This window comes from Eubalaena glacialis, chromosome 4 (assembly GCF_028564815.1).
Source record: "Eubalaena glacialis isolate mEubGla1 chromosome 4, mEubGla1.1.hap2.+ XY, whole genome shotgun sequence".
Lineage (NCBI taxonomy): Eukaryota > Metazoa > Chordata > Mammalia > Artiodactyla > Balaenidae > Eubalaena > Eubalaena glacialis.
In genome coordinates this window covers 101500528-101514035 of record NC_083719.1, presented here as the reverse complement: position 1 = coordinate 101514035, position 13508 = coordinate 101500528, and the positions used below count along the sequence as shown (strand labels likewise).

At 40.4% G+C, this 13508-nt stretch overlaps 1 protein-coding gene across 4 annotated transcripts in view; it reads right to left on the bottom strand.

The window, feature by feature from the left end:
* Positions 1 to 13508, bottom strand: part of SNCAIP (synuclein alpha interacting protein) — a 147937-nt gene that overhangs the window by 57285 nt on the left and 77144 nt on the right. For all 4 annotated transcript variants that reach the window (XM_061188083.1, XM_061188086.1, XM_061188087.1 and 1 more), the window contains exon 3: positions 2495 to 2567. In XM_061188083.1, the coding sequence (XP_061044066.1) occupies positions 2495 to 2567 (73 nt within the window). The remainder of the gene's footprint in view (positions 1 to 2494; positions 2568 to 13508) is intronic.

Below are 13508 nucleotides of genomic sequence, written 5' to 3'. Positions count from 1 at the left end.
TACAGCAGTGCTTTGGAGAGATTGATTTTTCATGTGTTTCTTTTTCTAGGATCCCTCTTGTTCTATTAGAAAGTGGTTTACCAGCCTCCAAATGGTCCATCAAATTGGAGGTGTACATGGGATTCCATTAAAGAGGCCTGGGTCTTTCCCTCGTATATCCATTTCCTGTCAGGTCTAATTATTGGTGATTACCTTGAGCACTGGATATTTGCTCTGGGTGAGTTTAAAGGCTTCTGAACTTGAAATTGGCCTCCTTCTCAACCACAGAAGGAATGTCTAACATCACCTACTGTGGAAGTGACTACAAGTCACAAGACCTGGAGAAAATGGAATAAACCAGCCCCAGGAAAATTCTTTTTAAAAGCTTTGGTTAATTCACTTAACTTGGTAAGCAAGAGAAGCTATTTAACAGAGAAAAGAAATTTTCCACTTCATCGGTGAGGGAAAATGCTAGCTTTTAAAGTTTTAAAAGGAAAATATCTTTTTTTTTTTTTTTTTTAAGTTGGAAGATATTTACATTTATTTTTACTTTCCCACATCACCAATCATGGGTATGAGTGGCTTGTATCTCCATCCGGAAAACATAGCACTATCAAGTTACTATTATATCCAGTGGAGAACTCAATCTTTGTAAAAGGAAAATATCTTAAAATTAAATTACTATCCCTAAGTCTAGCTATATGACAGTATATGTAATGGATAAGACAACAGACTCCAGAGGCAAACTTCCTGGGGTTTGGATCCCACCTCTGTAACGTAACTGCTGTGTGACTCTGGGCGAGATAATTTACTTCTTTGCTCTGTGCCTCAGTTTGCCCATCTATATAATATAAACATCTTAATAGTACAATACTTAGCTCACAAGGATTTTAGGATTAATTGAGTTAATACGAGTAAAGGGCTTACAGCAATACCTAGCACATTAAGCACTACTGAAGTGTTTGCTGTTATGTCTTCTCTCTTGCCCCATCTCCAATTAAAAAAAAAAAAAAGAAAGAAGAAAGAAAATCTTGTATCTACAAAGCACCTTCGGATACATCACCTAATTTTGATCCTAACAGTAGCCTGGCGACATTGGCAGAACAAGTTTCTTTTTTTATTTTATAGATAATGAGTCACAGGCTCAGGGTCGTATAACTGATAGATGTCTGAATGTTGACTCAGACGGAGGTCTTCGGACTCTGAGGCCAGGGGCCCGTCCACTGCGTCTGCTGCCCTTGTCACTGATCACAGAGGTTTAACTTTGAACCTGGTGATGCCTTTTAAGGAGGCACATCCTGATAAGCCTTATGGCCAAAGCCTCTGTTAACCCCATAGATACTTGAGTGCATTTGAAATAAGAAAATTTTTTTTTAAATGGAGGTAAATGAAAACTTTTATTTGAACTTCAAACTATCTTCTATGATGTTTCTGACCCAAACATTGAAGCATTACTTTCACTCATACAAAAAACAAAAACAAAAAAAAAAAACAGAGATAAACAAACCTAGATAGACTAATTATTTTCCCCATCTCATCTAAACAAAATGTTGAAAGAAAACAAATGGCCCAAGAGAAAAGTAAATTAGCTTTGCACAGTCCTTTCAGTTTGAAAGGCCTAGAGTTCTAGCAGCTGCATAGGTAAGGATGATCTATTTATTTTCAAACACAATACACATAATTCTAGGGTTATCTTAAGTCTTCCATCATCCGTGGTTCTCAGGATTCTAGTTACTATCAGAGGTCCAGCTTTGGCAAGGTTAATGGTGATGCCTTAGAGTAATTACTTGGAAAAATAATAAACATCATTTCACAGTTTAATGCTATGGTATCATTCCCATCAATATCCTTTTTTATTGTCATTTTTGCCCATCACAGAGAGAAAAGCAGAGGGGCTTAATTTGATTTACAGAGGGAAAAACAACCCTGAATGTACTTTTTTTGTCAAGGGTCGGGGGTGTGCAGGGAGAAAAGGTCAGCCAGCTGGTTTTCATCTATACGCCATAATTCTCTGTTTAGTTTACACTATTAAACTCCAAAGCTTTGCTTTAATCTTAACTGTTACAGTATGCCTTACTGCAGATTCTATCATGTCACATCCCTGATAGGGTTTCAGACTTTGGCAAAGCACCATCCCCCAAGCTGGTCCTTGCCATATGGGTAGTAAATGCATCCAACATTTTTTCATTGGCGCCTGCATCATTATGTTTTGTCACCAATGGTTTCTCGGGTTTGCAGTAAATTGCTGCGTATACTGTGGTTTGGAGCTGCCGCGATGATCGCCTACATTTATTTGTATACAGCTGAGTCCTCATTAGGGCCTCCCTGTCCGGTTAGTCTTTGGAGGATGACCTAACATCTGTTTGTTGAGGGTCGGGGGTAAGTGGAGAAGCCATAAAAGAAAAAGAAAACAGAAAGCAGGAGCAACCAATGTGAGGGGGAAGGGATGCCAGGAGGAGTCCCCCCCCCACTCTAAAAGGCAGGATAAGGAGAAGAGGTGGGGAGCAAAGCTTACCTGATCTGTCTTCGTTTTGCGAATCACATCTTCGGCACAGTTCCGGGATGGTCTTGAGTGACGTGACTGAATACTGAATGGGAAGCCAGAGGAGGAAAAAGTGTAAAGTAGCAATTTAAAATAAGAGCATTACATTCACTCAATTGGCCAGAAAATCAAAACACAAGAAGTGATACTTGAGTACAACATATATCTCTGGAAAGTCTATCTAATTTTACCCTAAATGGGCTGCTTGGTGATCTGGCAGCATCCCAGACTCTACCTATAGGCATGTAAGTAGATGCAGATTAAAAAGAGGGCTGGACAGTCCTTTAACAAATAAGGTGGGGTGTATCCAGCAGACATTCTATCCCTTCTGCTACTTGTAGAAGCTGGAAGGATTTTCTGTCCTTGACATGTTCCAGAAGATGGCCATAATATTTGTATTCTGAATCCTAAGAGTGAATCTATGTGTGAAAAAAAAAAAAAAAAAAAAAACCAAGAAGAGGAGCACGCAGCTTCCTGCAGCATCCAGGGCAGCCAGGAGCTATATCTCCTGGACTACAGAAATGTCCCTAATGTTGCTACTTGCCACAAATTTTACTGTAATCTCCATGGGAAATACCAGGATAATGCTATGAAAAGTGAGAAGAGCATAGTTCTGTGTTTGAAAGCTCATCTGTTTCATGGATAGATTAGTCTGAATTGAAAGAAGCCACCTTGCAGGCTCAGTCCCAGCACCAACTCAGGGGCCGGCTATCAGGATAACAAATTGTGACATAAAGGGGCATAAAATCAGCAGAGCGACAACAAATGTAAAATCAATAGCTATGATGTATGGGGACGAAGTTTGATCCCAATCAAGCTTTCTTTGGAGAAGGGTGTTTTAAAACAAAATAAATAGGATGAACTCTGTCTTTAATCAAAGGCCAAGTCAGGTCCTGTCTTCAATCATACTTTAATTCATAAAATACAGCTTTCTAAAAATAGTTTGCTCTGTACCTTTAGGAAACAATGCTCTTATGTAAATGAGCATGGATTCTGAATGACTTCACTGTTACAAAACTGGAAGGGGGATTGAGAAAAAACATTTAATCTAAAAGAAAAATGATCATGGGAAACTCATTAGGATTATTCTAGCATTACAAGTGAGGAATGTGTAATTAGGACACATTTGTCAATACGAAGGTGCTTTAGTTAGCTTGATGTTGACAGATGAAGCGAAGTGTCTACATCGAGACTGCCCCACATGCCCCACCCCCGTGCTTTCCACCCAGCATCAGGACAGCAAGACAGAGGGAAGCGCAGTTGGAGCTACTGTCAGTTCACCAATTGCACATCACAAACAAATTAAATTTCCAGTACTTCCAAGTGAAAAATGAAATCTCAGATGACTAATTAGAGAAATTACTCTTACCTGTCTGATGCAGTAACATCCTGTTTATGTCAGCCATTCCTCAGAGACTACAGGTGCTTTAGCAAACCCATTCACATATTTGAGGGCGGGAGGACTGCCTCTTAAGCCAAAAATGAACTCCAAGGATTTTATTCCCCTTTTATATTATGCTCTTTGGGAGTGGGGGCTGGTAACATAGGTATAGAAGGCATTTTTCTTGTTCCTAATAAGTTACCTTATGTTTCTGGCCAAGTACAAACTCTCTAAGGAAATCTGGTAGCTTCTTGAGACCAGCTGGTACAGGTTAAATAATTACACAGTTTGTAATTCAATTAAAATTGGGCCTTTTGTTTTGGTTGCCATGTGCCCCATGAAAGCACCCTTTGGCAAAGTCTTACCCTCGTTCATTTTTTTTTTTTCCTTTTCTTCCAAGGCAAAATTTTAGAAAGGGGAAATTTCAGATTGATTGTGCTTTTAAATATAGTTAACGATAAGTTCAATAAGTTGCTCAGTGGGCTTAATGATATGTATTTCAGTAAACTGGGTATGCTGCTATCTGCATTTCCAGCCACATGCATCCTAACTGTCACCTCCCACCCCAAAGTCAGACATGTCACAATCTACAATTTATCAGCTTCACCTTCAGCTCCTCCAATGTGACCTCAAAGGTCCACAGTATGCAATCACTTTTAATTTGATGAGGTTTAAATTTGAACAACCCAGGCTGCCTGGCTGGTGTAGGGACTGAGCTCCAGGCAGAGACTAGCCTGGCTGAGCCCCATCCACTGCCTCAACCTGCATCACACCTGGCAGCTCTGCCTCTTGATCCATGGTCACACAGGAAGCCACTTTTGTGTGGGCATTCATGTTAGTAATTTGGGAATAATGCCATTGAAGAAAAAGTCAGGTGCTGCTCCTGGTCAGGGAAATAAAAAGTATAATAATCTAAGAAAAAGATGATGTGTAGGCCAGAAAATCAAAGTTTTGGATAACTGCAAGGGTATATGGAATGTCAAATTCAGCAATGACTCCAGTCTACACTGTGAACAAATCTACCGTTCTTTACAAGGACACACAAGAAAAAAAATCAATTTGTAGATTTCTTTCAGCAAGTACACTGCTCTTTGCATAGAAGATAAAGCTTAAGAGAGTGCTGTATAGATGGTTAAGTTGTGATATGAAGCGATACAGTGGAAACACACAATTCACAAAACGAACATGCAAAAAAATTTTCATATCTGCAAATCTGGGAATAAGCAAATGACCCAGGAAGTCTCTTTCACAAGTGCATTGTGATACCATCTGGGAGCTGAAAGGGAAGACTTCCCAGGCTTTCATCCCAGTTCACAGGACAGACGGCCTTTGATAAGGAGCTGTTAGGTCGCCAGCCCACCGCATTCTCAGGACAATGGCCAGCTCCCAGGGTAGCAACTACTGTTATTTTGGCCCTAACAGAACCAAAGACCCACGTACCTTCCCTGTCTCTTGATCCCAACCCAAGCCTTTATATTCTGTTCCCTTGATTCCTATTATCCTTGGGTGATAAGAGAGGAGAGGGGCTTGCAGATGGCTGAGAAGTATTATATTTCCTACCTCTATGTTGCTCTCTAATTTATTTTTTTTCTAAACATCTTTCAGTGGAAACACCCTTTTTGATCCAAACTTCTTTTCCACTCCACCATCATGCCTCAAGAAAAGCCCCTGCCAAAGGTTGAACAGTTGTCTCCGCTTCTTCAATGTCCCTGTGCATTCAAAGTTCAGTTCCCCTTCAGTTCCTTTACTCCGGGGGCCCCCTTGCCTGCAGTGCCTTCCTCTGGCCAGGCAAATGCCACTGCTCTGCAAGGCCAGCTTGAGTTCTGCATTTTCCGTGAAACCCTGGCTGATTGCTTCAGCCCTTACTGACTTCTTTTTTTTTTTTAATTAATTAATTAAATTTTTAATTGAAGTATAGTTGATTTACAATGTTGTGTTAATTACTGCTTACAGCAAAGTGACTCAGTTATACACACACACACACACATTCTTTTTCATATTCCTTTTTTTTTTTTTTTAGAGAAAAGAAATTTATTCCCTCACAATTCTGGAGGCTAGAACTCCAAAGTCAAAGTGTCTTTAGGGCCATTCTCCCTCTGAGGGCACTAGGTAAGAAGGTTTCCTTGCCTCTTCTAGCTTTGGGTGGTTGTCAGCAATCCTTGGTTTTCCTTGACTTGTAGACACACCAGTCCAATCTCTGCCTCTATCATCACATGGCATTCTCCCTGGGTATGTGTCTAAATTTCCTTTTTTTTTTTTTTTAATTGGGGTGTAGTTGCTTACAATGTTGTGTTAGTTTTTGCTGTGCAGCAAAGTGAATCACCACACATATACATATATCCCCTCTTCCTTGGATTTCCTTCCCATTTAGGTCACCACAGAGCATTGAGTAGAGTTCCCTGTGCTATCATGTTCTTTTCCATTATGGTTTATCACAGGATATTGAATACAGTTCCCTGTGCTGTACAGTAGGACCTTGTTGTTTATCCATTCTCTATACACCAGTTTGCATCTGCTAACCCCAAACTCCCACTCCCTCCCTCTCCCACCCCCCCATCCCCTTGGCAACCACCAGTCTGTTCCCTAGGTCCATGATTCTGTTTCTGTTTCATAGATAGGTTCATTTGTGTCACATTTCAGATGGATGCAACTAGAGATTATCATGCTATGTGAAGTAAGTCAGAAAGAGAAAGACTCTTTTCTGCCCTTGATAAAAAAGCACCTTGCCTTGTGAAAGACAAGGCAAGGTGTTGTTCCCTTGGGCTGTGCTGGCTCCCACAAGTGTCTAAGGGAAAGGATGATATCCTTGACTTGTACATATGCATGGCACACAATGACTTATTAACTATTCGACTGAAATACTAAGCTGTACACACATTTGATTAATCCCTGGGCATAACATTATAGACGGTCAAAGGAGTTCTTTCATATTTAGGTCGTAAGTGGCAATTTCTTCCACGCTTCCATACTCGCTCTAAAATTAATTAGCTTTCTAAAATGCAAATTTGACTAGGGTGCTTCTCTATTTCGGACCTTTCAGTGGCTCTGCACTGCCTGTAGGAGAAAGGCCACATGCCTTAGCATGGCACATGCAGCCCTCCACGAGCTCAGACATCTCTCCCCACCGTCTTCTTCTTCTTCTTTTTTTTTGAATCTGCTGTTCTTCATCTATTTAAAAATCTTTATCCAAGTATAATTGATAAACTTTAAAGAAACTTCACATATTTAAAGTGTACAGTTTAATGTGTCAGCATATGTATATACCTATAAAGTTATCACAATCAATATAATGAACCTATCTATCAATTCCAACAATTTCGTTGTGCTTCCTTGTAATTCCTCTTCTCTACTTCTCCATGACATTTTTCCATCCTCAGGCTACTTTAGTAACAGTAAATTTCTTGTGGCTCCCCCACTGTATCTTCTCTGAGCCTCCCGGATGGAACTTATCTCAGCTTCCAAAGTGTGGTGTCCAGACCAGTGGCATTAACACCATCTAAGAACTTTGTTAGGAATTCACATTCTTGGGCCCCATCCCAGAAACTTTAAGGGCAGGGCCCGGCAATCTGTGTTTTCACAAACCGTTCAGGTGATTCTGATGCATAGCGAAGTTCAAGAACCACTGCTCTTTATTTCCTTATCTTGGGCATATGTCCATTAAAGAATCCATCATGTGACATTTCATCTATATGTTTACCTAATTTCTTTCTCTGCTTCCTGAGGGTGTGGACAATATTTTAGTTACCAAAGAAACTAGGTACTTGTTGAACTGAATGAAATGAATTCTCCTATGTAGCCCATGATTTGGGTGGCAATAATAATACTAATAATGGTAGTACTTAATATTTATAAAGCACTAATCTTCTTAGAAAATTCCATAACTACCAGTCTAGCAATGTAATCACGCTATATTTAAAAGAATAAACACTTCTCATATATTAACAGCATGAATTCTGGCTGATGCCTTAGCTTTTTGTATAAAGACAATGGATTTGGAGCCAGAAGCTCTGGATTCGAGTCCTACTTCTGACATTTATTAACTCTGTAGTTCTGGACAAATAAATCATTTCCTATTTTTGGGGCTCAGTTTCTTTATCTAGAAAACACAGATAATCATAAGAGATAATGTAAGTGAAGTCAATTTGCAAGCTGTAAAACGATGTTAAATGTTCTGGTCTCTTCTCTCTAACTCATTTTTCATGTGCGTTCCTCATCTTCGTGCCTCTCATGATTTGCAGCTCAGTATATCAAGATGTGAGAACTGATGAGGCAGGAAGAGGGGAGCCAGGTTTGGACTGGAAAGGAAAAAAGGAAGGACAGCCCAGCCTGTCTCAGCACCTTATTTGGCTTCTTTGGTCTTTCCTCATCCAAGAGAACCCACGGCCAAGAACAGACATTGAAACTTAGCTTCACAAACTACACAGAGTTGCTATGACGTAAGACAGTCCTACACGTCCCAGCTTACATCAATGTTGACACTCTGCCATGCAAAATAGTTTGAACATGCGTGGGATTCATAATAACAGACTGTGATTTCTACATTGGGCTTTGGGGATCTCTGACCACCCTACATACTATTCGGGACTGAAAAGCTTTGGCCCTTGCTCCTGAGAAGTGCAGCCAGTTGGGTGAACAAGCAGGCATTACTCAAATGGTCATGAGCCACAGAAAATGAAAGAACTAAAATCCCAACACCTTTTCAAGCTAGAGACTTTTAAACAACTAAGGTCTCATTAAGTTTCCAAAAGAAACAATTAGGCCAGTCATCCAAACAACTATACTAAAATTCATGGTTTCTCACGTAGCTTTCCAAAATTCAAGCAGGCCTCTCCGCAGTCACACAATAAAATGACAGAAATGTGTACACGCAAAGCTGGTAGTGAAAGCAAAGATACGCAGCTGAGGTGAGTTTTTCAGAAGCACAATATTTTCCTAAAATTGTGACCTCCTCTCCAATGGCCTGACCTCCCAATTCAGGAAGGGGTGTCCTGACTTCATGCCCTCCCTAACAGATCAGGCTGTTTTCCCTTCTCTGAGGATGTGGTACCCACAGTGTACGCCTTCATCCTGCTAGCCCGCTGCTTGCGCTCAGATCTCCTCCTCTCCCATCTCAGACTCATGCTCTGCCATCGTCCCCTCTTCTTCTCTTCAGCTACTCTCTCAACTTCAGCTCTCTCCTCTGATCCCATAAAATTAAAGAAGCACCCCTGCCACCTCAAGACACGCTGCCTCCTCAGTTGGCCGTGGGTGGAGTTTCCTGCTCTTGGGTTCACAGCCATCTGTTTTGAAAGAACTGCCTTGCTTCTTGTCTCCACTTCCTCACCTCTGCATTCACTCCTCCAGCCACGACGACCCGCCATCTGTGCTATCACCCACAGGCACTGCTCTTATTATGGCCACCAAAGAGTTTTAACTGGAAAATCCAGTGGCACTTTTCAAACCCTTCTCTTTCTAATGACCTATCTCCCACTCTGGACCACTTCCTTTTTTAAATTCTTTAAATCATCTCTCCCCCTCTTCTTAATCTCCCTTAGTTTTCCTCCTGTATCTTTGAAAACTCCTTTCCAGTCTCTTTTGTAGAAGCCTCTTTTTCCTCCCACCTCATAGGACATACATCTGCACAGTTCCTTCCCTGGAACATTCTTCCCTTTCCACATTCCATGTTTCACAGGTGACCTTACGGACTCCCACAGTTTCAACCACCACCTGTACATAGTACAGATATTGGTGATCTACATGTTCATATAAGTATCCCAGTCTGATTTAAATATATTTCTTTCCACCATTCAGGCTCTATTAAAGAAAATTATTATGAATAATCCTCTTCTCAAATGCATTTGATTTTTGCTCTTGTTCCTTGTTTTTATCCTATGTTCCAAGAGGTACTTAAAAAATTAATAATCATCAAATTCTTTTATGCTAAAACATTGCTTGTGGTTGGTATTTGGGAAAATCCAGTAATTCGTTCTGACCATATTGAGAGTATGCCAGGAATGACTCTATTGTAATGCTAATATGTGTAATCAGGCAAAAGATTAAGATCCACATTGGTGAAGGTGATGAGAGTACAGTATTGAATGATCCCCACCTGTTGTGAGAAGTGGTCATGGATGGAAAAAGACGGGGGTGAATGAGAGGGGTCACAGGTGACCAAGGGACTGGGCAGAAGTCATTTTCAACACAGTGGTTACATACATGGATTCTAGAGCTAGACTGCACATTATAGCCGGGCTTCACCATTTTCTAGCTAATTAAACTTAGTTACTCCATCTCTGTCTATCATCAGTTTCTTCATCTGTAAACAGGTACTCATGGTATCTACATCAGAATGTGGCTGTGAAGATTATGAGCTAATAATGTAAAACATCAGGAATAGTGTCCGATGCATAGTTATGTGTTCAATAAATGTTAGTGACTATTATCATTTAATTAAAAAGTATCAAAAATGAGCATTTAGAAATGAAGCCAAAATAATGGTAACTATTGAGGCAAAAATCACAAATTACAAAAGACTTAGAAAAGAAAGTTATCTCACAGTAGGGCAGATGGCTGGCTTTACATCTTGTTTGACCTCAATGATTGCCTGGTTTTAATTGTGAGCCAATAATTAATCACTACCAAAATATAAAGACTGACTGTCAAGAATGGAGTTTGATATTGTGATTAAATGTAACCTACTATTAAGTTAATCTGGCATTTCATAATATGCTCAATTGTTATCATAGGGGATTGTAAACTCTGTGAGAGCACAGAACAAGTCTGTGTCATTCACGCCAAGCCTAGAACCATGCCTGATGCACTGTAAATGTTTCATACATGCCTGTTGAGTAGACTGACATAAAATCTAGTTGTTCATAAATGGTAAATAGTTTGTATAAATAACCTGCATAGTCAGTCTAGTAAATGCCATGACTATTGGGCAAGATGAGAAGGTTCAGGGCTATCTGCAGAGTGAGAGGACAGCAAATTAAAAAATCTGGCAGCTGCTCATACTTCTTGGAAATCACTCTATCCATAAGGTTGCTCTCTACCACCTCAGGTAGAGATATCAGTCGGGTCCAAGATTCGGAGTCTGAGGACCTGGGCTCTAGATCTGGACTCTAACAGTAGTTATGGGACATGAATTTACAATTCATTTTGCCTGGATTAGATTATTCCTAATTCCTTTCCTGGCAGGTATTCAGAAAATGGTAACACATATATAATATTAGAACAAGTGTGAGGTTTTGGACAGTGGGGAGCTGGAGAGGGGACCCATGAGAGGTAATTGAGACTTGAATACAAGATATTGCAAAAAGAACACTGAAAAATGTTGGGTCATTTTGAAAAGCTGATGAAACTAGATCCTACTGAGAAGCGCTAAGAAAAGTTTAAATATAAGTAAGTTTCAAGTAAGCACGGCAGGGCTGATTGACCGGGACAGCGAAGAAGAGATGGAGGCAATCAGAGGCCACCTAAACGTCTTGGTCACATTCTAGGAAGCAAAGAGGAAAGGATAATAGGATCTTAGACTGATCCCTTGCTAGAGGGGAGGGGCAAGCCAGGTTCTCTGCACCTTGAATATCTTTCTAGTCTTTTTCACACCTAAAACTGGAACAAAAGCTGTATTCTTTACCCTCCCTAACTCAGTGCCTAAGTCCACGTGATAAGCCCTACACACCCTTTCTCAAGGTCTCCCACTGCTGTGAAGCAGCTCTTGGACAGAATGTAATGAAATCTGGGAAGTGTTAGTGGAATGTAGTGCACACAAAACAGAGGGGGTCAGGTATTTTAGTGCAAGTGATGCCCAGTCTGTGGGATGGGAAAATGTAACTCACTGAGAGTGAGATTTATTTGCTGTAAGAATTTATTTTTCTACCAGTGATTTAAGCACCTTAGGAAAATGAATCCACATAAGTCTGTGCTATTACTCTGGGTTGCAAGGCCTTGGGTCAAAGGGGATAATAAGGTGGAAGGACACTTATTTATCTTGATCTCATTTGATTTGCACAAAACATAGGCTATGCAATTTCCAAAAATGTCAACTTTCACCAAAGCTGCAGTCATGGCGACACAGAAAGGCAACAAAATTTCCTGTGCTGAGGAATACAGCATTGCACATAAATTGTATTTATGTGTGTGTGCACATATGTGTGTGTGTCTATTTACATGTACATGTTTATATGTACATGTAGGTGTTTGTATACAGATGCGCATATACATATATATGTATTTGTGTCTGTATATAAATATGGGTGTGTGTGTTTACATATGTACATATATATAAATTTTCATATCTTCTCCATAAAATCCAGGATGCTAGGTAGAGATGGATTATTATCGTTTTACAGATGGAAAAGTTGAGGAACAATAAAATTGAGAGACTTGCTTAAGTTCTCTTAGCTTGTTTTTTTTTTTATTTATTTACACTATATACCAACTCCCTTACTTCCAAAAAGCACTTTGCCATTGCTTCAATGACAGTTGGGGATAGTGATGGGTGAGATGACTGGTCCAGAGATGATTCTACTCAACCAAGTTGCTCAGAAGAGAAAGAGTAACACAGTCAAACAGTTCTGTACTGAAATCCTAGCCCTGCCACTTACCTACTTGTAACCTTGTGAAAGTCAGACTCTCTCTCTAAGCCTCATTTTTTCATCTGCCAAACAGGGGATAAAAATAGGGCTTGCCTTGCAGACTTGATGTGAGGCTTAAACAGGACCAGTGCTTAAAGAGTTCAGTCAGTGCATGGCATGGCCAACATTTGATGGCTCACGAGTGGAGCGCTGCAGTGGATCTGTGGTTTGGCCTCTGCTTTATTCAGTCCTGTGTATAATCCTATTTTTGAGGACAGCAAATTGGTCTCTCTTCATAAAATAAATACATCACGGGGGACTTCCCTGGTGGCGCAGTGGTTAAGAATCCGCCTGCCAATGCAGGGCACACGGGTTCGAGCCCTGGTCCGGGAAGATGCCACATGCCACGGAGAAATTAAGCCCATGCGCCACAACTACTGAGCCTGTGCTCTAGAGCCTGCGAGCCACAACTACTGAAGGCCGCGTGCCTACAGCCCGCGCTCCACAACGAAGAGTAGCCCCCGCTTGCTGCGAGAAAGCTTGCGGGCTTTCTCTAGTTCGTGCAGCAATGAAGACCCAACGCAGCCAAAAATAGATATAAATAAATAAATAAATTAGAAAAAAAGAACATCATGTCTACTAAGAACCCTATGGTAAAATAATATTCCAGAGCATTTCTCTTTTTTAAGACAGAGAGATCTGGCTTCCATAGGAATAAAGAAGGAAATCTGTAAACACATTTGCAGTGACAGAAAAGCCCAACTTTGAACTCGTATGTTTATGTGTGTCGTCATCTCTCCTTCACAGATCCTCAGCTATTGCACAATGTTCTGCCCTTTTAGATGGCAGGGTTACAAGAATGTATAGTTTAAACTCTGCATTTTGCAAAAGATGAGCATTATTTTTGAGTCTGGGAAACTTCAAAATAATTTGATTGCCTTCTGTGTTTTGTTTCATTAGGTAAAGGCAAAAAAACAGTTCTAGCTGTTTTTCTGTACCAATATACAGCTTGTGTTTAAATTAAAACAAGAGCCAGGCTCACAACCAGAGG